The sequence below is a fragment of the Alosa alosa genome, chromosome 8 (assembly GCF_017589495.1).
Source record: "Alosa alosa isolate M-15738 ecotype Scorff River chromosome 8, AALO_Geno_1.1, whole genome shotgun sequence".
NCBI lineage: Eukaryota > Metazoa > Chordata > Actinopteri > Clupeiformes > Clupeidae > Alosa > Alosa alosa.
Genome location: NC_063196.1, coordinates 19,359,978 through 19,385,276, shown reverse-complemented (window position 1 = coordinate 19,385,276; position 25,299 = coordinate 19,359,978). Strand labels below are relative to the sequence as shown.

General features: G+C 41.0%; 3 protein-coding genes across 7 annotated transcripts; 2 read left to right on the top strand and 1 right to left on the bottom strand.

The window, feature by feature from the left end:
- The first annotated feature begins 5,989 nt into the window (after window positions 1-5,989).
- Window positions 5,990-13,481, top strand: katna1 (katanin p60 (ATPase containing) subunit A 1). Of its 2 annotated transcripts, none has more exons than XM_048250282.1 (11): window positions 5,990-6,157; window positions 6,657-6,819; window positions 6,917-7,059; window positions 7,692-7,881; window positions 8,284-8,399; window positions 8,904-9,009; window positions 9,145-9,303; window positions 9,663-9,789; window positions 10,012-10,143; window positions 10,688-10,814; window positions 12,478-13,481. In XM_048250282.1, exons 2-11 carry the CDS (start codon window positions 6,658-6,660, stop codon window positions 12,674-12,676), a joined length of 1,461 nt encoding a protein of 486 aa, XP_048106239.1. In that variant the 5' UTR covers window positions 5,990-6,157; window position 6,657; the 3' UTR covers window positions 12,677-13,481. The 2 variants fall into 2 exon arrangements, with proteins under 2 accessions (XP_048106239.1, XP_048106240.1); XM_048250283.1 differs by having other exon boundaries at window positions 5,990-6,307.
- Window positions 13,482-15,150: 1,669 nt separating this feature from the next.
- Window positions 15,151-20,537, bottom strand: ginm1 (glycoprotein integral membrane 1). Of its 2 annotated transcripts, XM_048250281.1 has the most exons (9): window positions 20,374-20,537; window positions 19,888-19,950; window positions 19,675-19,771; window positions 19,398-19,555; window positions 18,910-19,069; window positions 18,396-18,604; window positions 17,771-17,934; window positions 16,758-16,947; window positions 15,151-15,194 (listed from the first exon to the last, which is right to left on the bottom strand). In XM_048250281.1, the coding sequence occupies exons 1-8, from the start codon at window positions 20,524-20,526 to the stop codon at window positions 16,803-16,805; spliced, it is 1,149 nt and encodes a 382-aa protein (XP_048106238.1). In that variant the 5' UTR covers window positions 20,527-20,537; the 3' UTR covers window positions 15,151-15,194; window positions 16,758-16,802. The 2 variants fall into 2 exon arrangements, with proteins under 2 accessions (XP_048106238.1, XP_048106237.1); XM_048250280.1 differs by lacking the exon at window positions 15,151-15,194 and having other exon boundaries at window positions 16,132-16,947; window positions 20,374-20,536.
- Window positions 20,415-24,131, top strand: LOC125299138 (nephrocan-like). Of its 3 annotated transcripts, XM_048250279.1 has the most exons (5): window positions 20,415-20,571; window positions 21,611-21,725; window positions 21,910-21,918; window positions 22,373-23,274; window positions 23,526-24,131. In XM_048250279.1, exons 1-5 carry the CDS (start codon window positions 20,525-20,527, stop codon window positions 23,935-23,937), a joined length of 1,485 nt encoding a protein of 494 aa, XP_048106236.1. In that variant the 5' UTR covers window positions 20,415-20,524; the 3' UTR covers window positions 23,938-24,131. The 3 variants fall into 3 exon arrangements, with proteins under 3 accessions (XP_048106236.1, XP_048106235.1, XP_048106234.1); XM_048250278.1 differs by having other exon boundaries at window positions 20,558-20,939; window positions 21,611-21,918; XM_048250277.1 differs by having other exon boundaries at window positions 20,558-21,918.
- The last annotated feature ends 1,168 nt before the right edge of the window (window positions 24,132-25,299 follow it).

Below are 25,299 nucleotides of genomic sequence, written 5' to 3'. Positions count from 1 at the left end.
GGCAGACACAGTTTTCTGTGAATATCTCGAGAACCGTAAGGTTTAGGAGGACCATTATTTTTTTTGTATGTTGATCTCAAGGGGCCATGTCAACGCATTCCATAACCACTCATTTCATGTATAGCGCCACCTAGTTAAACACAAAAAAGTAAAAATGAGGTGGTGTAATTGAAGGTATCTGTGACCTAACATAGTCAAAACTGCACAAAATGGAAGTGTAGGATCATTATGACACCCTCTGTATGCACGCCAAGTTTTGTGGAATTCCGTTCATGGGGGGCCACACAATAAATTAATTTATGTTACTATACACCAACTGGCCTGTAGGTGGCCGGAGACAGTTTTCTGTGAATATCTCGAGAACCGTGGGGCCTAGGAGGTCCACCTTTTTTTTGTATGTTGGTCTTAAGGGGCATGTCAACCCATCCCATTACCACTTATTTCATGTATAGCGCCACCTAGTTAAAAATTAAAAGCATAAAATTAGGTGTTTTCATCTCAATATCTCTGGCTGACAAGGTCAAAACTGCACAAAATTAAAAGTGTAGGATCATTATGACACCCTCTGAATGCATGCCAAGTTTTGTGTACTTTCGTTCATGGGGGCCTTACAATAAAATAATTTATGTGTACATTTAGTGACGTACACCAACAAGGATTCGGGACACTGAAAGACCGGGTACACAAAACTTGGTGAGCATGTACCCCCATATGGATAGCATGGAACCGTCATTTTCGTTTTCATCTGCAGCCCCCCGCTGGACTGGACCCCGAAAGGAGGGTAGGGCAGACACAGTTCTCTGTGAATCTTTTATGGTATGTTGGTCTCAAGGGCCCACATAAACCTGGCTCATAATCACTCATTTGTGATTCCCCGGTAAAAATGAAAATCAGTAGGATTAAAAAAGAAAGCCAAAATAAATATTCATCATCATCATCATGGCTGCATTTTCAGTATTGGCGAGAAGTAGTCGTTTGTCCACTAGATGGCGCATCGTTGCAGTGAGGCGTAATTTTGTTGGAAGTTAAAGGGGTTGGAAAAAACAATGGGACGCTTCATACAAGGACTGTAATTTACGCAGCGAACATCTAATAAGGATAGGACGATGTTCACATGAAGTGTAATTCCCATTTCTTCTTGAAGCCGAAATAAATCTGAGGATGTTTATCGGACATGCTTGGTTTTACTGCAGAATGCGTTAATCTTGTAATATCAATAAGGACCTAGGTAATGTTACCGTTAAGCGTTGGTTGAGTGATGGAGGCATTTGATTTATTGCATTTGTAGAAAACTATAAATGCGGTTATACCAAGCAAAATGTATAGCAGCACTGTTTGTATCTTCGACTGTCATTTATTGCACGTGCTACAAAAATCATTCTGTGCAATGGAAGATTTACCAACGCGTTACACCGGTCTGATGCAGTTTTGCCTATACATGCGTGAGACTGAGGAGCCTGTTTATTTTTGTTTTAAGTGCGTGCAGGGTGTGAGAGGGGAATCGATGTGCTTTGATTACAGCTTGGTAGTTGTAGTCTGTGAAATGAAAAAAGCACGTGTGTGTGAAGTATCCAAACAATGACACCTTCATTTCATTATGGCTGTTTTAGCAAAACACCTTAAGCTACTGTGTAGTAGGTCCCATTTAGAAGTGGCTACTTCATTTGCGCTTTCATTGACTCATGGAGCTGCGTGAATGTTATTACAACTTTTCGCCCACGATATGACAGTTTAAGTCCGCTTGATACTGTAAGGCGTAAGCCATTGGTTTCAAAGGAGATTTTATTTTTGTGTCGCCAGCATAGCCTATTGACAATTTATGTTGTCAATAGGCCTACCTTTATAATCCTACCTGTAGCTTAGGGAAGCTAACAACTTTCTATTAGGATCTAGTTTGTTAGTTACCGTTTTGTCATAACTCCCTGATGCATTTTGCATTTAGAATAGCCAGAGCGTGTATATCTCAATCGGAAAATTAAACAATATCAGGTGCCTATGGACTAGGCTGGGTGAACCCAGCCTGATCTGCCCGCTATTTATTTTTTGATTTCTTAAAAGATTGAGCTTGGTCTGATGAAAGCCAGACTAGCCATGGACCTCAGTTAAACAATGCAAGGGAACATGAATCAGCCTATATTTGCACTAACAATAACGGACAAAAGCTCTTCAACGTTGGCCCGTTAAAATGTGTATGAACAGTCTAGCGGCGCATTTCATCAAGGCCCATTTGGACATGTCAGTTATTTGCACCACTGGTTAGATGTAAAACAGCACGCCGTTTCAGACTAGGCTACTGTTACTTAATTTGTGCATTAACAATAACGTTTCAGACTACTGTTACTTAATTTGTGCATTGACAATAAAGTATTACATGAACTAAAGATGACTAAAATCTTATGTAGAAGAAGAAACATTCACAAAAAATCCATCCATCCAAAAATGACCTTTGTTTTTTGATAGCTGTTGAAAACGGCATGGAACTGACAGAGATGTTTTTGTTTATAAATACATACAAAAAAAAAAAAAATAAATAACATTATGCTGATACCTTTTGCTTTTCCCAAATACAATGTAGCCTACAGGTGTAAGTGACCTTTCATCAATCCAGTTGCAATGGATGAACTGTGATGAACTGCCCTACTTGTGATTGTTTAGAGATTTTAAAGGTTTTATAACAATTCTACATCTTCTTTGGCTATTCTACAATCTATTCACCTTTTCAGCACCAGTAGGGTACTTTCTGTGCAGCCGCACACACACACTCAGGCATGCCAAACAAGCATTCACAAAAGTTTCAAGAGTGGGGGATGGAGTAAAATATGGAGACAAATTGAAGTGTGATTTATTTTCGCTGAACGGATGTACAGGACTGAGCGGCGGTCATATTTTGTACCGCTATGCGGTACATCTAGTTTCATTTACGATTAGAGTTTTTGTTGTTGTTGGCCCATAGATCCGGGGCTATCCCCAGAGGATCCGGGGCTATAGCCCCGAATGCCCAGGTCTAACGACGCCACTGGTCATATGGAAGCCATCTTTTAAAGAACACCTATTGTGCCATCTCAGAATGTTTATTCTTGAATAAAAATAACTAATACAAGGATACAAGGATACAAGGAAGTTTATTGTCACATGCATATAGTTACTGGAAGTAAGAAATGCAGTGCAATTATGTCTGGTGTCAGCCTATTTGTGCATTAATGGGGGGGGGGGTAAAAGTGCAGTAGAAGAGGGGTTTAGTAGATTAAGTGGCAAGGGCTGCATAAAAAAGGTGGGGGAGGATTGGGATTGGGTGGAGGGCACCAACAAGGAGCACCCAAGAGCAACATAGGAACGAATAGGATATTTGCCAGACCTCGTTACACCTATGGCAGTTAGGGCTGGTGGGGCCTGACATCAGTCAATTTAATGGCCATTTCTCTGCCTGTGAAATCAAAACTGCTTGCATGTCCATTCTTTTATAGGATATGTTTTAGTGTGACAAGGCCTGACCCTGACTAAAAAAATGCATGGAAAAAAACAAACAAACAAAAACAGTTTAAAATCAAATCATTCAATGAGAGGACTAACCCTCGATCAATTTCAACAATACATTGGTCAAATGAGGTCACAGCCTTTGAACTTTAAATGTGCACTGCACATTTTTTATGTAGTGTTTTATGTAAACGAGACAGGCCATGACAAAAGCTTAGGGACAGGTGTAAATTCCCATTTATTTCTAGAATTTATTTTTAATTTCATGTTTTTTAGTATATTGATGTGAAGTATAACAACATAAATTTAATTTAAATCTAACATTTAAAGTTTTTTAAACAAAACAAAACAACAAAACTAAAAATAAGGAAAGAAAACATCTGTGAGCCTAATGAATTACATATCCTTACAAAACTCCTAGATAACAGTCTAGTCCGTTTGGATTATACAAGTTTCATTCATTGAAACAATCCCAGGACAGGAAATGTAGCCTACGTTTGTAGTGGAATGTCCCATGACATGGTTGATTTCCTAGACGTAAGCCTACTTTGTGAAATCATTATGACCATCATTCACATCCTCCTCACACATTATTCATTTTTCAGCTTATGAGTGTTCTTTCTCTCTGCTGCACCATGTGACTCTGGATGCCAATGTTCTTTCTTTCAGCAGCTCCTGGATCCTAAACTCTGCAAAGTCAATCTCATTCTGTCTGAAGATCTAACCAGTGTGAGCGGTTTCGAATTAAATTTTCTAATTTAACTCAAGGAAAACACTGATGTGGAGATTGGCGAGCCTAAAAACACACACAGTTGTTGGATCATATCATTATGATTTACTGATTTTTGGTGTATTTTTTTTTCTTTTATGACCTTGACTTCATTTCATTTTTGTCGTGCCTTAAAAACCCACTTTGCTCTGGTGTATTCAGTAGTAGAAAATATGACGACTATCTTCGTTGATCCCATTTCCCACATATATATTTTTGGTTATGATCAGATAAGCTAAGAAAGGTTATGTGACTCATGCTTCATCAGAGCATGGTAATTTCCCTTCTAGACTAATAAGAGCTAGAGCCACAGTCTACAACAGTGTTTTTCAACCTTTTTTGTGCCACGGCACACTTTTGACACTTAAAATGTCCCACGGCACACTAACATCCTGTGTGAAGAAAAAATAAACATACCATAGCCTAAAATTTCAAATAATACACAGATATGGCCTTATTATGGCTTCTATGCAAGACCTGCTCAATAAAACAAGCGCCCTGTTTCATTTGTAGGTGACTATATCTAATTTAATTGTTGTTATGAACTGCATATGTGATGATTCTGTGAATACTGGATATGGGCCCCCTGTTGTACAATGCACAAATAGTGCAATCATACAATCAATGAGAGCATGTGGTTATAAATTATTTGATGCAACAGTTGCTTTTCTGGACCAGTGAGTGACATTTGGGTAATTTTCTGCGGCACACCTGATGATCTCTCACGGCACACTAGTGTGCCCAGGCACAGTGGTTGAAAAACACTGGTCTACAAGACTAACCAGAATCGTATAATGGAACAATACTGACCCCTTGTGGTCAATTTTGGGTGATTACACTCCAGCCTCCATAGATACAGTATGTCAGTATATATATCAGCTTCATATGTTCATATTAGCCAATATAGAGAGGTGAAGGTCCATTATATACAAGCCATGCCTGGATAGGCTAATTAGGGCAATTAACATAAAAATGATTAAGATTAGCATAATTGGTTAAAAAGAAGCCATTTTGAGATCAGACTGAGTGAGATGCTAATGTCTGGCCTGTGCCAGACTCTTGGTGATTCTGTCCAAAAGTCATCAAGAGTGGAATTTATTCAGTAGGAATAAGGTCTACTGCTAACTTTTTTATGGCAAAAATAGGATACAAAGGTACAAATGCAATGTGACTACCCCAGGGTCACATCATGGGCTTATTAGGGTTTAGACATAGGCTGTCACAGTATTCAAAAAGCTCAAAAAATATTTTAGCATTCTGAGGGATTTCAAGAGAAACTGAAATTCAATTTAAAGTATTTTCAAATTTGGTTTGGTTTTAATAGGGTGTGTTTGTGCATTAAAAAATGCATTTTATTTATGCATTTTATATTTGTTGTGATGAGCAAAGCAGAAGACATTTTTTTGTAAACATGTAGGCCTAGTAGCCTACTCAACAAGTGATATAGTTACTCAGATCAACCCCAAACAACCAAAAACAGCATTATATATATAACAGACTAGATTGATAGATGATCCATATCAGGCACAGTTTATTATCCATAATTATTTTGACAGCAATGCAATTTTGTGTAGCCTACCACTTTGAACTGTGTTTATTTGATTTTGTTGGAAATGCTAAATGTATCCGGCAATAACCATGTTTTCTACTGAGGTATGTCGAAGTCGTTAATTAAGTAATTTCAGAGGAATTCTCCTCTGGGAGAGCATTTATTTCTGATGCGAACTGTTATCCAACAGGATGTGACGCCCGCTTTGCCTTCAAACCTCCAGAAGCGGGTGCAGTTCCAGCAAGACGTAGACGCTGGAGGACAAAAGTTCAGTTATTTTGTAAATTAGTGAAGGAAACATTTTAGATGAAACTGCATGCGCCCTGAAAGACTTAAACTAGTAGTGTTTTGCGATACAATCAAAAGTAAGTTATTAAATGAATGTACTTCCGTTAACAAACTACTGCTCGGGTTTCCACGTTAACGTTAGCATTCCATGATGGTTTTCCCGGTTGCTTCCGCGTATTGCGTTGTGTAGCTGTGACAAGCAACAGGTCGAAAGGCAGCTAAGTAAAGTAAGTTATTGGGGTTTGTGTTTTTGCGGTTAGTTATTGTCTGAAATGCCGTTTTAATTTCCAACCAGGCTAGCCCCAAAACTTTGTTAGCGAGGGAGCTAAGATTGTCGAACAAAACAAGCTAGATGAACGCAGTGTATGATGACGTCGACTACATAATTTGTGTGCAGCCCATAAAGTTGTCTAATTATCCAGTTAGTAAACTAAATAAGTTGAACTCTTACTTCAACATAATTACAGAACTGTGCACAGGCATACTCAGACTTAAAATGTAGTTCATTCGATGCTAATGTTTGTTGTCTGTAACCAAACTAACCTAAGAAACTGCTCTCTCTCTCTGCCTTAACAGAATGAGTTTATTCGAGATAAGTGAAAACGTTAAGCTTGCACGGGAGTATGCCTTGTTGGGAAATTACAGCTCTGCTGCTGTGTGTTATCAAGGAGTCCTCGAGCAAATCAAGAAGTACCTTTTCTCTGTTCGGGATACAGCATTGCAGCAAAAATGGCAACAGGTGATGTCCTTGATATTGGCCTTCTTCCACATATCCCGATTTGAATACATCAGTCATAGCCGTATGAGTATGACGTTGTGTGATCTTTTTTGTACAGGTTTGGCAAGAAATCAACGAAGAAAGCAAACATGTGCGTGACATCATGAATACTTTAGAGAGCTTTCAACTGGACACTGCCCCCCCGAAGCCCACTAACGCTAATCAAGATAATGATATCTGGCCAGTCCAGGTGGAGAGAAGGTTGGTGAACGATCATGCAAGCAGACAAAGCATCTCAAAAATAACTTGGGAAAAGTTTGCCTAGTTTGTATTATGACTTGAAAATGTTTGCCTAGTTTGTATTATGACTTGATCTTTGCTGATTACTGAATATTGAGACACTTGTTGAATTTGAAAACACAACAGTATTCACACATGCCTTGTGTGCAGGATATTTGAAAATGCCTAAGAATTCTATTCTAAATGCCCTTTGGACCATCAATCCGACTTCAGAGGAGAGGAATCCCCTCAGTCTGAGAATGTTTTTGTCTGACGGAAATGCCCTCTGAAGGCTGAGTCATATGAGCAGGATTACTACTCGTGGTCCTTGTTGTTCTCTCTCTCTCTCTCTCTCTCTCTCTCTCTCTCTCTCTCTCTCTCTCTCTCTCTCTCTCTCTTCTCTCTTTTTTGATTTTTTTTTTTTTGTTGTTGTTCTCTGTAGAGTTGATACAATTGAGAGGGAAATGATCTGGTTTGATCCCTAACAATACTTTATTACATAATTTGACCACCTTGAAGGGCATTTTGTAAGACCAGTTGAACTTCCAATTGTAATGATTGAAAGAGTAATTTTGTTGTTGTTTTTTTTTCCCCTCGTGCCCTAACCGCTAAAGGTCCTCCCCCTGTCCTGTGAGGAGGGCGCCAGCACCGTACAAGGACAACAAGCAGCACAACAAGCGCCTGAGTGCGGGCCCCCGGGCGCAGCACCACCAGCTACCGAGGGGGGCCAATGGCGACCGGCCCAAGGCAGCCAAAGGGAAGGAGAAGAAGGACAACGCCAAGGTCAAAGACAAAGACGACAAGGTGCTTTTAAGTGCTTTGTGTCATGTACTAGGTGCTGGTCTTCAGGACCGGTGCTAGCCTTAGGGTTGCATGGTGCTACTGTTTAAGTGTTTTTCATTTTATGTGTTTATTTTTTTTCACTTCTCAACCTTAGAGATCGATCTTTTACTGTTTGATACAATTATCCATGGACGCCATGATGCAATGGCGACTCCTGATACACACCCTCGCTCACTCAAAAGAGGGTTTTGCCCCCGTGTTGACCAAATATTACTTTGTCAGTGCAAACATCCAAAGTGACAAACCTGTTTGTCCAGTTTTGCCACCGGGAGCAGAGCTCTGTGACAGGCAAACAAATAAGCAAGCATCCTGTTTCTTTCCCTGCAGAACAAACCAATAAGCATCCTGTTCTTTTCTCCGCAGAACAAATCGGACGTCTCTGAAACAGAGGTGAAGAAGTTTGACAGGGGAGGTGAAGACAAAGATCTGGTGGACACTCTGGAAAGAGACATAATATCTCAAAACCCCAATGTTAAATGGTACAGTGCTCCACAACAGAATATACAGGGTTCCCACGGGTCATGGAATCTTTGGAATATTATGAAATTTTGGAAAGTCTATTCCAGACATGGAAAGTCAGGGAAATTTTTGGGGACAAAGTCATGGAATATCAGGGAATTTTGTTGTAGCAGTTTAAAATTTACTTGCCAAAATATATTAATACTTAATACTTAGTTCAATGAATATTTCCATTCAGAATTGTTGTGTATCTGGTTATTAGCTTTACTGCTTGCTTGAGTAGTTGTGATTAGTCTAACTTTGTTTATTCAATTTATTGTTTATTCAATTTATTAATCTTCCGCTCTTAAAAAAAGTAAAAGATTCTTGAACACTACGCGACTGTTCTGAAATCTTTGGTCTGTATAAATTGTACCCTTCATTATATAGTAGGCCATGGAAATTCAGTTTTATTTTGTCAGGGAAAAGTCATGGAATTTAAAAATGTAACTGTAAATTAAAAACGCACTAAAACGTATCTGCAGGGATGATATTGCAGACTTGGAGGAAGCTAAGAAGCTTTTAAAAGAAGCTGTTGTCCTGCCCATGTGGATGCCTGAATTTTTCAAAGGAATCAGGAGGCCATGGAAGGTACAGACCCAGCTCAAGTTGATCATTTGTTAAACCCTTTCAGTAATGATGGCTAAGTAGTATATGCATGCACAACATGGTTTGGTAATGGTAATGGTACCATACTTTGTCCTGTTATGTACCCCCCTCTCCAAGGGAGTGCTGATGGTTGGGCCTCCAGGGACAGGCAAAACACTGCTGGCCAAAGCAGTGGCCACTGAATGCAGAACCACCTTTTTCAACGTCTCCTCGTCCACCCTCACCTCCAAGTACAGAGGGGAATCAGAGAAACTGGTGCGCCTGCTGTTTGAGATGGTAAGTGGACAGCCTCTCTCTGTCTAACTTCCAGTTTCATCCTGTGCTACTAGTGCTGTCAGACTCTGCACTTTGGTCTGGAATATATTGCTCAAACATGATGTAGCTGTCTACGAACAAGTCAGCTTTTATAACAGTATGATTGTAGGATTTAGTCTCTTCACTTGGACACTGTTTAATAAAGTATGAAATCAACCCTTATATAGTATATCAACCCTTGAATTTCCCCTTGGGGATCAATAAAGTATCTGTCTGTCTGTCTAATGACCAATATACAGTGCTGGAAACCATCCATGACAACTACTACCATGACAAATAGCTGACCAAGTGACTCCTGTGTTTTTTCCCCCTACTCACAGGCTCGGTTCTATGCCCCCACCACTATATTTATAGATGAGATTGACTCGATATGCAGCCGTAGAGGAACGTCGGAAGAGCATGAAGCCAGCCGGAGGGTGAAGGCCGAACTCCTGGTCCAGATGGATGGTACAGAAGCTACCAATATTTGGCCATCATTTAAGGATCTTTATCTTTTAACAGAAGAGAAAAGAAAACGTTAAATGACAGATCAATTATTGTACTAATGTTACATTTTGACAGAATGAATTTATAGACACAGTTGACTTAATCATCATATATGTACAGAACACTGTGGCAGCTTTACACTAATAGAAAGGTGAAAAATTACGATACGCCTTGGTTTCGCAGGTGTTGGTGGTACTATGGAATATGACCCTTCCAAAATGGTGATGGTGCTGGCTGCAACTAACTTCCCGTGGGACATTGATGAAGCTCTTCGTCGCCGCTTGGAGAAGAGGATCTACATCCCTTTGCCCTCAGGTACAGATCTACACTGTAGTGTCTGTACACTACATGCAGTAGAACTTTTTTCGCATTGTGGTGGGGACGCAGGCACCCATAGTGGCATTTTGGATGGTCACTTGAAATCGCCACTTGTGTGTGTGTGAGAGTTTTCCACCATATTTAATTATGTAGCACACTGGCTGTTTGGCATTTTGAAGCTTTCTGAAGTGAATGCAACATTTACACCCCCTTTTGGCATTTTGTAGCTTTCCGAAATGAGTGCAACATTTACATATTACTGTATTTTTGTACTGTATTACTGTTTTTTGACCATTAGCACATATAAAGCACAAGTAACGATTAACTAAGAGTTAAATGAAAACAAAGCTGATGAATGTTAATCCAGTCCTTGCAGAGTTGCTGTGCCAAAGTTTGTACAGCAGTAAGACTGAGGATTAATTTGTGTAATTCCAATGGCATTGTTGCTTAGTCCCATGCATGAGCATCCATACATGCATGGCTTTGATCAACTTGCTAGGTTAGTAATTACGCAACATCACTTTTATGTGTGTGCACTCAGCCAAGGGAAGAGTAGACCTGCTAAAGATCAATCTGAAGGAGCTGGAGCTTGCTAATGACGTGGACATGAGTAAGATCGCCGAGCAGATGGAGGGCTACTCCGGAGCAGATATCACTAATGTGTGCAGGTGAGGCTCTTTTTTTCCCTCATGAATAAACTGGCCCTACGTGAAGAAAGGGTAGCGTGCAGACTGGCGTGTCGCTCGGTGGTCTAAGGGGTTAGGCTGGCAGCTGTAAGATCACTGGCTCAAGTCCCAGATGATGACTTGATGTTGCATGTCGTGCCAAGACGCATCATCTGCATTGTCAGCCCACCCAGCTGTAAAATAAGTAGTATAAGTATATATACTCTTTTGATCCCACGAGGGAAATTTGATCTCTGCATTCATCCCAATCTGTGAATTAGTGAAACACACTCAGCACACAGTGAGGTGTGAAGCACACACTAATCCCGGCGCAGTGAGCTGCCTGCAACAACAGCGGCGCTCGGGGAGCAGTGAGGGGTTAGGTGCCTTGCTCAAGGTTCGAACCGGCAACCCTCCGGTTACAAGTCCGAAGCACTAACCAGTAGGCCACGGCTGCCCCCAATAAAAATGGCACCATGGAAACCGGACATAAGCGCCGGTCCAATTGCCCGCCACGGCTAGGAAAGGATTAACTAACGTGAAGTAAGCGGTGTTGCGCTTTTCATTTTTCGTTTACTTTGAATTTATTCTTGCGAAATGGCTGCACCTGCAGTATAATTTATCAAGGTCTACAGTAGGGATGCACCGATCTAACTTTTTCAGTCTCGATACCGATGCCTGAGCTTTGTGTATCGGTCGATACCGATACCATTGTTGAATAAATAAACTGTATACCTCACCATGTGGAAGAGACTAAAGGCATCAGGCTTGACTTTCCATAACTAAACATTTCTTTCCTAACACAAAATGTAACAAAATAACACTTAAGAATAAATGTAATGAATTGTTGTTATTATAAAATAAACAATTGTGCACCAGCAGCAACTTGGAGCAGCATTCAAATTCAAGTTCAGTTATTACCAAATAATAAATCTAAGAAGCACACAAATACATACAATATTTTTCTCCCACCAAAAAACAGCTTTGTGCAGATAAAAATCCCATGCTAGTGATGTACATTGAAATGGCTTACACCACTAATCACTCGCTAAACCCCTCTATTTACCAATAGTGGTGCAGTCCGGTTTCCCCACGAGAACCTAGGGAGTTCACAGAGTTTGAATGGTGGTGAATAAATGGTATACGGAGTTGTACGTTTTTAAATAATAAATGAGAAGTATTTCACAGCCAGTGTGAAAGTTTGCATTTCTTGATACCAGGCAAAGTGTATACAGATAAGAGATGAAATGACAATGTATTTGGTTTGAGTATTTTGTATTGAACATCATGCATTTCATGTATTGCCTAAAAATGCACGAAGATTGTAATTAATCTATGGCACACGGTGGTTAAAAACATCATGAATAGTAAACCAGAAATATGAAGCCTAGTAATGACAATGATGTAGCCTAATGACAAACACCAAAAGTAGTAGTGGCAGGAAATGGCTAGTTGCGCGCTGTGTGCGTGCATGCCACGGCTCAGTCCAAGAAATTGAAGTAAATAGATCGGCCCATGGATCTGCTAAATTTTCCGATCCCCAATCCAGCTATTTTGTCCATATCGGGGCTGATATCGGATCGGTGCACCTCTACAGTAAGTATACAGGTTCCCCACTACTAATGTGATTTCAGAACTGTAAAAAGTGTGTTCCCTCTGCAACCAGGGATGCGTCACTGATGGCCATGAGGCGCCGGATCGAGGGCCTGACGCCCGAGGAGATCAGGAACATCTCCCGCGACGAGATGCACATGCCCACTACCATGGAGGACTTCGAGGCGGCGCTCAGGAAGGTCTCCAAGTCTGTTTCGGTGTCCGACCTGGAGAAGTACGAGAAGTGGATTGCAGAGTTCGGGTCCTGCTAGTGGAATAGAAAGGGAGGCTCCTTTGTTGTGAAAACTGATCAGCCGCAAGTTAAAGGGGTTAGAGTGAACATGTCTCTAAGGGTTATGGGATTTACTCTACTCCCAACATACTACGTGAAGTTGAAAATACAGACTGGCAAGTCCCGTTCCATTGACACTAAAGGTGATGCTATTTCTTTCATGGACTCATGGGCACTCATTGCCAGCATTGAAGAGTCTGTATTCTGATTTTGCTCTCCAGTAGTTTTTCAATTATTGTTTTTGGCCAGATGTTTTGTGCAGCTGATCACCGAGTGAAAACACTATTCGCAGCACTGCCATGTCAATGTTGAATACGTGGACACATTGCACTTCGACCCAATCATGTGATAAGCTATATGAAGTGATGTTGAGACTTGAGGGACGATAAGACAAAAATGTCCTTACCTTGACCAATGAGACCTCTTCTTTGGACAATTGGGAGCTATGCACATTCCATTATTATTCATTGGTTGATTTTGTCCGACACTGACCACAGAGCTAAGAGTCGTTATCTCTAACGTAGGAGCTCTTAACCAGCAAGGATGTTCTGCCAAAGCACTTGACAGCCAGCGGTCCACGACCTTTGGTTTTTATGCAGTGATATCGGGCTCAGTCAGTGCTTCAACTGCCTGATGATGGGTCTTCACTGTTGTGTGCACTAGATATTTTAAGCACCATTTGTCTTATATCATATAACGGAGCATTATTGTGAAGATGTGGACAATCGTGGTAAACTAAGTAAAACTGAATTTGAATAAATTTAAACTTTGTAGAAGGAAACACACATTAGGGTTTTCTTTTTTATAAGTGCTGATACAGACAAGCGACACCATAAGAACAGGTCATCGTATTTTGGTAAACAATAGCAATTTATTTAATTGTACAGAGTTCAAGGTTGTGAAGTGTCATTAACCTTTTATATGGAGAACACCAAAAAACATGCTAACATGCTTTCATGGCATATATAAATACATTTATGGGTAAAGTAAACAAGGCACCATAGAAGCACGAATGAATCAGTCTGCTTATGGTTGTGAGTGGGATGACTTTACCCAGCATGTTCTTAAGGGGACTGGGCAGAAGAGCAGGTGCTATAAACTGCTGGATTTTGCACAATATTAAGCAGTGCCATTCACTGTCTGAAATCTATTGCAAAATAGAAAAGGGAATAGACACACCTCTGCCAAGGCCATTAGTTCACTCATGACAAAAAAAAAAATACCCTCTCACGAAGTTAAAGTAAGTTTCGTGAAAATCGGTCTCAACGTCTTTGTGTAATGTCCACTGACAGGAGAGCAAATGACAGAAGAGGTAATGAAAACACCCCTTTGGAGGAGGTAATAATTAGGTTCATTGTTAAAACCAACACTGATGCCAGTAATGCAATAAGCAGACATAACCTACAGCAAAGATTCTAGAGTGCTCTGCTGTATAGTCTTTGACCTGGAGCCTTCTATACATCATTGGTCGATGCTGTGATTGCAGTGAGTAAGTGCTCCATTGGATAGCTTGCGGTTCATACGCCAGCGAGATGCAACTACTGCGATAATTACTTCTTTGTACATGTACAGCCACTGTATTTTTTTTTTAAAGGAACATCCCAGTACGTAACAGACAACAAAAAAATAAAGCAGCAGACATAACAGTAGTCTGAGTAAGAGCCCCTTTTAAGCTTTAGCATTGAAAAAAAAAAAAAAAAAAAAAAAAAAGTATTTAACAATCCCTCACATTTCCTTACACCTCACAATGCAAAAGGTTTTGGAATCAAGATGATTCATAGCTTTAAATTATGAACTAAACTAAGCCTTTTTTTGTTTTATTTACAGCAGAAATGTGACAATTGGTGATAACTAGCATCACCATGTAAAATGCTTCTCATGATTTCGAAATAGACATGCACACATCTCATCACGGTTACTTCTCATACCACCATGAATCTTGTTACACAATAATTCCTAGGAATTGGGAATTCAGCAATGCATGTTAAAAACACAAATATACAGCGGAGAAAATAAGTATTGAACACGTCAACATTTTTTTTAGTAAGTATACTTCCAGAGAGGCTATTCGCATAACATTTTCTACAGACATTAGTATTAACTTAGGTAATCCACACATATTAAAAAATCAAAATATTAATGTCCCTAAGTAGAGTTATGAGTAAAAAAGTGGAATGGCACAGGGAAAAAGTATTGAACACACTAAGAAAAAACAGTACACAAAGGCAAGGAACGAGCTGGAATCTATACATAGTTAGAGAGTAATTATCCCTCCTATCTGTGCAAATTAATGTAAGCTGGGTTAGTACATATTGATGAGCTATAAAAAGGTTTTTCGTTACCAAGTTGTCACACAAGAAACATGTCATGATGGGTAAAAGCAAAGAGCTCTTCCAAGACCTTTGCAACATTATTGTTGCAAAACATATCAATGGAACTGGTTACAGATGCATTTCGAAACTTCAGAATCATCCAGTAAGCAGTATTGGAGCCATTATCTGCAAGTGGAAGGAACATCATTGCATCATCAATCGGCCATGCACAGGATCTCCTCACAAGATTTCTGAAGTCAGAAGAATAGTCAGAAGTGTAGCCTAAGAACCAAGGACCACTCCAGAAAGGCTTGGAGGCAGCAGGTTCAATTGTTATAGAGAAAAATCATAGGTAATGCACTCCACCGCCATGGCCTCTATGCAGGCTCACCCCACATGACTATTACTGAAGAAAAACATGTCGAAGCTCATTGAAAGTTTGCTACACAACATTTGGACAAGCCTATGAAATACTAAGAGAATGTATTCTGGTCAGGTGAGAGCAAAATTTAACTCTTTGGATGTCATACTACACACCATATTTGGAGGAGAAATGGCACTGTGCATCACCCTAAAAATACCATACCAACAGTGAAGTTTGGAGGTGGAGGCATCACGGTGTGGGGCTGTTTTTCATCTCATGGTACTGGCAGACTTCATACAGTTGAAGAAATGATGAATAAAGCCATTTTTTCTGGGAGAATCTTGCCATCCACCAGAACAATGAGGATGAGACAGGGCTAGACCTTCCAGCAGGACAATGATCCAAAGCATTCAGCAAAGGAAACTCTCAATTGGTTTCAGAGAAAGGAAATTCAGGCCCTGACTTAAATCCAATTAAACAGTTTTGGAAGTTACCTAAAGATCAGGATTTACAAGAGGGACCCCTGGAATCTTCAATATTAAAAGACTATCTGTTTAAAAGAATGGGCCGAAATCACACCTGAATACTGCGACTGATTAGTTTCGTCATAGAGGAAATGCCTTGAAGCTCTCATTACAAATAAAGGGTTTTCCACAAAGTATTTAAGAAATTTCAGTAGGCGTGTTCAATACTTTTTTCCTGTGGCATTCCACTTTTTTACTCATAACTCTACTTATGAACATTAATGTTTGGATTTTTTATATGTGTGGATTACCTAAGTTAATACTAATGTCTGGTGAAAATTTCATGCAAATAGCCTCACTGGAAGTATACTTACTGAAAAAAATGTTGACGTGTTCAATATTTATTTTCCCCGCTGTATCAAGTTAAAGGTGGGGGAACCAGATTTAGCCATTTCATGGCTAAGATGCGACTCTAGTTCACTAAAAGAACGGTATTCAATACTTATTTATCAGCTGTAACTATAAACGACATCGATCTTAGCAGGTGCGGAAAGGTAACAATCATTAGATACATCCCACCCTTCTTAAAATTTACAAAGTGTTTTAAATAGGTTATTTTGAGTGTTATATTATCATTCTAAGTTGTGTCATAACAAAGGACCACAATTCCTGGTAACAAAATCAATGAGGAAAATGTTGATCTATACATGTGTTTTTTAAAGTGCTACAACAAAGTCATTGGTTTCCCTTAGCTCTGCGTTTCCCCATCCTGTTGCCGAACTCCAAGCCGTGTATGAGAGAGAAAGAATGGACTTAGCCTTGGCTCAATCTCTTTGAGTTCAGCCAAGTATGGTTTGGGAAAGACCCCAAACCATGCAGAGCTGTGGTGTTGGCCAACAGAATTGGGAAACGCTGGCTTACCCGAACGAATGCCGCTTGGCCCCAAGGGCAGATCCACAGCTGTCCCTATGCCTGCTGTTTCTCTTGGTCTCCGGCTCCATTCCCCTCGCCCTCTCCCTCCTCCTCCTCCAGCTCTACTTCAATGTTCTCTAGCAGGGTGCACTTCTCATCCTCGGGCATCAGTGTGGCAGGATTCAGATGGAACACCCCCCTAAAGTCACGCACAAAAGAAGAAATAAGTCAGGAATGTTTGGCTTATCCTCACACAGAAAATAAAATTCATACAAATATCATTAGCCATAAGCTTGATTATAATATTGACTACTGAACCAAAATCAACAGTGATGGTATTCTGTACTTGTTCGCTCACAACGCGTCAGCCATAATGGTCTTTATGTGTTTCACCGTTTTGTGAAAATGACCCTGATTAAGGCGCAAGCCGAAACGTTGGTCGAATAAAATTACTGCATATTGAAGTTCTGAGTGTGCCACGACACTTCTTCTAAATTCAAGTCTTATTTACCATCGTGAGCACCTCACAAGGTGTGCGTTTACCATCATCAAACAAATAGGTGACCATTACAACACACAGCCCTGAGTCCTGACTGCTAAATATTCCTTGCTCCCCTTTCGCACCAGAAAATAGTGGTAGGTGGAAAACCTCCACCTTCTTCTTCCCCTTTGACTAGTACTTATGATGATGGGGGTCATAAGACATAAGAAACTCTTATCCTAACCCTAACTTGTTATGACAAAACAGAAGCGTTGTCATAAACGTTTGACTTGTTTATGACATGTTCATGACAGTGTAATGTCACTCTTATGTCGATACTGTCAAGTAAAGTGTAACCAAAACTCTCATCCCTAGTATTAGTATTGACAATGCAGTAGTAATTTTTAGCTAAGGTCTCCTCTGCACTGTAGCTTGAATGTTACTCTCTTCTGTAAGTCGATTTGAATAAAAGTATCTGCTAAATGTAAATGTAAAACCACACTGTGATGAACAAGACGGACAGACAGACAGAGGGACTCACGGGTGCTCGCAGGTGGGGAAGATCAGGTCCAGGACACGCACGATGACTGCCGAGCCCACCACGCCCACCACCACCACCCACATGACCAGGAAGAAGACGGGCAGGGACTCGGCCCAGAAGCGCCGCAGACGCTCTCGCAGTTGCTCCACCCACTCACACATGGCCTGGGGACATAAACAGACACAAAGCATGACTTGGCACAAACAAGAAAGGATGACTGGGCATAAATAAACCAGCAGAGGATGATTACGCACAGCAAATTTGCAGAGGAAATGCGGTTATGAAAAGCAAACGCATTATTGGACAAGCATGATGAGAATGAAGCAAGAGGGGTCATAAGACAACAAATGAGTAGGCAAACACTTCAACTGAATAAAGATTATTCATCCCCAGAGGGAAATTATTAATATAATACAATATATATTTAATTATGAATATAATAATAATTAAAAATCATTTTATTTAATTTATTTATTCCAATACATTTACAGTTCATTTATGAACATGCTGTTACCAGTGATGTTCAAAGGTAGTGTTGCATGTGTGCAAAGGAGGAAGTGAGTATTATATTATGGTTATGGTATCCAGCACATGCTTTTGACCAAAGCGACTTTGAAAAGCTTACATTATACGAGGACATGGACGCCCGGAGAGATGACTCTGGCAGCAGGTAATCGGATATAGCCTCCTTTTCCTCACTGTCATACAGCAGGTCAGGGTCCATGCGCAGTGGGGTCTCGGGGAGCTTGCCCGGGGCGGCGGTCTCCTCCTGGGTGGTCTCGGCGTGCTTAAACGGATAGTGGCTAGTGGTGTGCAGCACGACCTGGTCCTCCACTGAGGAGGGGTGGGGTGATCATGAGCAGATAGACACATGCTTCAACAGTATGGTATTGCTAACTATTATAGGTATGAGAGAGGGGGGTGATGAGTTCATTCTTATTCTGCATGTAAAGATCTATGTGGAATCCTTTTATTTTTAATCTGGTACAATATTAGTAATAGGTATGCCTGAGAAATTACTCCAAAAGGCTATATTATCAAAACATTGTCTCTGAAATTCACACACACTTGCTTAAGCTGAAATGACTATCTTGAAAGCTGACTTTCTCAATGAATGACAGGAGTAGTGTGCTGCTCACCTTTCTTATTAATGGGAGGATTAGTCAAGACAATATCATTTTCTCTTGATATCCAGAAGAGTTTGTTCTTGGACATTGGGTATATGCTGATGAACTGTGTCAGGGACTCCACATTTTCATTCACCATTAGTTTTACTTCACACACATCTTGCTGTTGAACCTGCAGAAATGTCATGGAATAAAATGACAGTGAAGATGCATTGCAGCACAAAACAAAATTAAACTAAATCTAAAAAAAAAAAAAACTAAATCAGTAAACACAATTATCAACAGTCTTAATATGTCTTCAACTGTGCTGCTGAACTTTCCAGTTACTTATTTTCTGCTCCTCGTCAACAGACATCACTATTTTTTATTATGGAAGACAATGTAGGTCCGTGTAACGATTATCAGTTCAGATACCATCTTTCAGCGGTGATTTCCCAAGGGCATGTTAGGTATATGCCACATTTCTATATTAATAAACCGTATATTCGGTAGAATCTTACCCCTTTCCCTTCTAACTCGATGACTTCCTCATTGAGCACCAAAACCAACACATCTTCCCCACCATCACTCCTCAGATGCAACTGGTCCACAAGGACCCGCATTACACAGGACGTGTAAAGACCCGAGGCATTCGTGGTGCGGCTATTGTTGCTGTCCACTGATAGAGAAATAGAAACAATGTCAAGATTGCCGTAGCTGTCTATGACACGACATAAAGGCAACAGTGATCAGTTAGACCAAGTAGGCTACATGACAAATGAGGTTAACATTACTTACAAAGTAAAGCTTGACAGGGTAGCCTAGTTACATCCGACGCCACAGGAATTTCGTTAATGTAACTCTGGTTGGCTACGAAAGTAAAGTTCAAACTAATCTGGAAAGAAAACAGCTCAGATTAGTTTAGACACTGTGTAAAGTTTATACAGCCACAGTACATCCCAATAAGATTGCGACGACACCGATTATATGGCGATGGCGCGTCATACTTACTTGTAGATTTTGGGTACTTTCATTGTGCTCACCAGCTGTTGTAACGTTGAGCAAAATATGTTCCTGTTAGACAAACAGTAGCATGTTCAACGTTAAGTTCTTTACATCAGTTGTTGTTTGTTATAAACCTAGCTGACATTGGCTAGGGACTGTGCTAATTAATGGCTAAAGTAAGCGTTAGCTGTCTACCTGACAAAATCCTTGATAAATCAGCATGACTCTCAAATGACACTTGTTTGACTCATACATTTGTGTTATTCTCTATGTTACATGTAATTAAACGCGTTACATAATCGATGTGAAGATGGCAATGACCTGCATGCATTATCTTGCTCGCTAGCTGGCTAACGTTACGTTACCGCTATCTTTCAACAATAACGTTACCGCTGGCTGGCTACCGTCGAGCTAACGTTAATGCGAATGAGACTTCAGAGTAACACACTCACGCTAACATAACAGTGCTACGATATTTTATGAATTTCTTACCGAATTGAATTGTGTAAGAGCTCCTTTGGTCAAATACGACAATGAAAGTAAAAAGAAAACTGATGTTATTTGGGGCGCCATCTTGATTCTAAGTTGTTGCGTGCCTTCAACGCACTCTAGTGCGTGTTCACGTGGGTCGTGTGTTCTGCCCATGGAGGGTTCTGCCAGAGCAGTGTCAGTTATATGGTCAGAGTACCGGTAGGTAGCCTACATAATTTGGTTCGGCCTACATTTGTTTACAGTAGTTTGTGCAAACCAGCTGCACACAATTTCTTGATCTGTCGCTTGTTTAAGCTGTTTATGATTGGCATGCTAACTATGTTAAACAACTATTCATCGTCACTGTTCAACCATTTCACAAAGGTCATAATTGTTTTAATATTATGCGCAGTTTGACGGTTTATTTTCGGGTGCGACCAAATAAATTAAAAAATGCAATGTGTTTAGCCCAAAATTAACTTCCTTCGAGGTGTGCTGACTGCGCTTTTGTTATGGCATGCTGGCATGGAAATTCTGATGAGGGCATGTGGTTGCCAGGTTTTAAGTCTACAATTAAATGTGTAAAGGTCAGTATAGCCTACCCAGTTGTATATGTTGTTTAGATTTCATGCCCAAGGGAGTAAACCCATGTTTTGTTCAGAAGGTTTAATGCCCAGGGAGTTCAATTATATGCCTTGCTTTCCTTCGTTGCTTAAGTGGATCCTTTGTCTTGGCTTACTTTCCTTTTGCCAAATAGGTAGATATTAGTGTATACACAAAAATACAATTGTCATGCTGTCAGCCAGCTGCAAGCATTGTTATGTCTGGATGTGTATTCAAACACTGTGTAGCCTACTTAAAGCCCAACTCTTTTGTGTCACTTATACTGTAAATAATATAAGCTGTCTGAATAATGTACTTTTAATTTGTAATATATGGTCCCCATCGCCTCAAAATTTGGTAGATATTGTTATTTAGTTGAATAAAACAGTTTCACAGAATGCCTTTAGATTTCATATGTGTGGTAGGCCGTAGAACATACACTTATCAATGAACTAAGAAACTGTGGGGGGCATTGTATTTAAGAACAGGAAATTGCATTCGTCAGAGAATGGGGCTGTAAATTGTTTATCAGCAAGTTTCTCACGTCCCTCTAAACAGAGAGACAATCTATTACCATTTATGCCAGTTCCTTGTCAGTGTCAAATGTTGTTTTTTTAACCAAGATAAAAATCTCAGCCCATTGTTCCAAATAAAGCCAGGACAGACCTGGGTTGGCTCTCGCTTGGTTGAGCTATTTAAGCGCTGAGGTTCTGAAGACCCTCAGGAAGGCTGCATCCTGTTCGTGCCTAATGGGAAAGACTTCTCATGATGTGGGTGTACTGGTTATTCACTAGTATTGTTGCCTTTCATATTAGCTGTATACGCAGTCATGTGTGCCCAAAGAAATGTGTGTGTGAGCATACAAAGTCAATGCAGTGTTTCAGAATACAAGCCGTACCCACTGGTATCTCATCGGATGTGACTAAACTGAATTTGGCCTACAACCATATCAAGGAGATTAAGGTACTGTTAACTCTGCATAATACAGTTTCAGGATAGTAAAGGTTTTTTACATGTATCATATATGTGCTATATTAATTGTTTGTATCATGCATTTCGTACTGTGTGAAGTTTTTAAGTGCTCAAACTATAACAGCTATGAGGTAGCATTTCATGCTTTGCATTTCATAGTAAGAGTGGCTTTCATTTGGAGTCCTTATGGTTGATTATAGGTTATGACACTGTCAGTAACTTATTAAAAGTTTACTATTCGTTTACAACATGCAGTGCACAGTTAATTATTTGTTTCTCATGTTTCATGTGTCTCTCAGGATACTCTTAATGACTCAATAACTCATTAACAATTGTATATTACCTTTTTAATCATTTTTAAATTGCTGTATGTACTTCCTTTTTTTGAGAGATAATAAATGCTTATGTTAACATGTCTTTTCTGATATGGGGTGATTCTTCTCAGGGTAGAGACTTCATAGGCCTGTCAGACCTGCAGGAGGTGGGCCTCTCGTCCTGTGGTGTGGAACTAGTGGAGGTCAACACCTTCCAGGCACAGCCCTCTTTACGGGTTCTGGACCTGCAGAAGAACAAGCTCCGCCACGTGCCCCGTGGTCTCCCGTCCAGCCTAGAGGTCCTGCGTGTGGGCCACAATCACATCCATGCCCTGCAGGGGGCTGCCTTCGAGGGGCTCCATCGTTTACGAGTGCTGGACCTCCAGAGCAACATGATCACCGCCCTCCGAGCCAACAGCCTCTCCGCCCTGGTGAAACTTGAGTGCTTGTATCTGGATGGAAACCTCATTGAGGTGGTCAACGGCGCCCTCCGGCTACCACAGCTGAACCTGCTGAGCGTGGCCAGCAACCGCATCTCCTCCTTGTCCTCTGCGTTCTTCGCTTCCCTGCAGTCGCTCAGAACTCTCCAGCTGTCAGGGAACCTCCTGACGCGGGTGCCCCACGACCTCCCCAGGGCACTACTCCACCTTGGCCTGGACCGCAACCAGATCCGGGCCCTCCGGAACCGGGACATGGCCCATCTGAGGAACCTCACGGTGCTCTCGGTCTCGGCCAACAAGGTTTCGTCCGTTGACGGGGGCCTCCGCCTGCCCAACCTGACCTCACTGGAGCTGTCGGGAAACCAGCTAAAGGTGCTGCCCAGCAGGCTTGCCCCTAAGCTGGAGACGCTCGACTGCAGGCAGAACGCCTTGCAGGAGGTCACCTATCAGCACCTGTCTGGGATGCGACACCTGAAACATCTATTTCTGGAGAACAACACCATTAGGCATTTTGAGGCCAATGCTCTGAAGAACTGCCTCCAACTTACAAACCTAGCCTTGGAACAGAACCTCCTCACCAGTATTCCAGAAGGGTAGGAAAAACATCTGACATTTATATTTTAATATCTTGTGATCTGTTGCAAAATGTAACCCTGAGAGCTTTTAACTAATTTTCAATTTACTGTTACATATTTATTGCGTACACAAATACGCCAATTTTCATAATAGAAATAACTAGGTAACTAAAAGTGAATGGAACATATCGATGCATATCAGGCATACAAAGATGAATTATGTCTCTTCATGAACTAAAATCCCGTTCCCCATTTCTGCCACTATTCAGCCTCCCTGACACATTAGTTCGTCTGGACCTGAAGCAGAATCGCATCTCCACCATCCGGGAACAGGAGATGAAAACTTTGAAGCGTCTGCAGGTCTTGAACCTGCGGAACAACAGACTGTCCTCCCTCAGCCTGAGATTGGTGGCTCACCTGCCCCGCCTGCAGAGGATGTTCCTGGGAGGAAACCCCTGGAACTGCACCTGCGAGCTGGTCCGTGTGAAGCATGCGCTGATGGTGCGGCAAGTGGACATCGGGGAGGAGCTGTGCGTGGAACCTGCACCAACACTAGGGGAACACTGGCGGGTATCTCTTCTGGAGCAACACAGATGTGAAGAGGATACTGTGAAAGATGCAGAGGACTCTGACCCAGAGGAACAGACAGAGAATGAGGAGTATTATGACTACGATGTGTGACCTCAGTATCAACTTGCTGATTATTCTGTGGTTATGCCTATGCATTAAGTTTCAGCCAGCATGTTTCTGTGAGCAACATAGATGAATGAGATAGGGAAATCAGTGTAATGTCTTTAAAAAGTGCAATTTGGTTATGAACCTATAAAATGTGTTGATGAATTGATACGTGTCTGAATAAAAATGTTTAAATTCCATTTTCATTATGTAGGCTGGCATCTCGTGACCATAATATCTGCTTCCCCTACAGCTTCAGAGTATATATTTTACAATACTCATCAATCGGTCAGTCTGCCGTTTCATCTTTCCCTGTTCCTCAGACAACGGTTTACTCGCTTTCTGCTTCTTTTCGCTGGCTCTGCCATAACGAATGTCTGACACACTCCATCGCTACCTTGTTCTAGGCAGGTGTAATGCAGTAAAACAATTTGTCACAACGACCGCGAGACTTTCTGTCTCTGAGGCCGGTGGGCCCCGACTCCCCAGTTCAAAGTTGCAAGGCTGGTTTTTCCGCTCAAGCGAGACAGCCACCATTCCAGAGCCGCACCATTCACCCCAGAAAAAGTCATATAACCATTCCAATGACTCCAAAGCTGTTAAGTTAAGGTAAATTAAGCTAACAAAAGAAATGTGCATAGTCACCCTTTAAAGGCACCCAGAAGGTCCCCCAGTTGAGAGGCGTAGTAATAAACTAACTATGCCTCTTTTGCAACAAAGTAGGCCTATTGAACATAACTCTGATATAATATGCACCGACAGCAGTCTGTAGGAAAAACTAGATGTACCGCAGAGCGGTACAAAATATGACCGCCGCCCAGTCCAGCACATTTTTTCCACAAAAATAAATCACGCTGAAAGGCCTATATGATTCTAACTGTCTCACTAAATTGCATTATCCACACTCAATTCTCACTGGTATCTGCTAGACAACAAGTACCAAAACATGATTAGTTCATAGATTTCACATGTAAAATTCATTTTATACAACCCCACCCCCATCTTGCCTGTTCATAATTCTGAGAAATTCTTGAATTGTGTGCATGTGTGCGTGTACATGTTTATGTTTATGTGTGTGTGTGTGTGTGCGTGCTTGTGTGTTTGCCTGCGTATGTGTGTTTGTGCATGTGCATGCATGCGTACATATGTCTACTGTGTGAGTATGTGTCATGCGTATGATTACTGTGAATGTATGTGTGTGAGTGTGTATCTGTTTATGCACATGTGTGCACATGGAATGGGTTAACATGACCCCTGGAGGCAAACATACTGAAAAAATTGGTCATCCTAGGCCCTACGGTTCTCAAGATATTCACAGAAAACTGTGTCTGCCCTACCCTCCTTTCGGGGGTCCAGTACAGCAGGGGG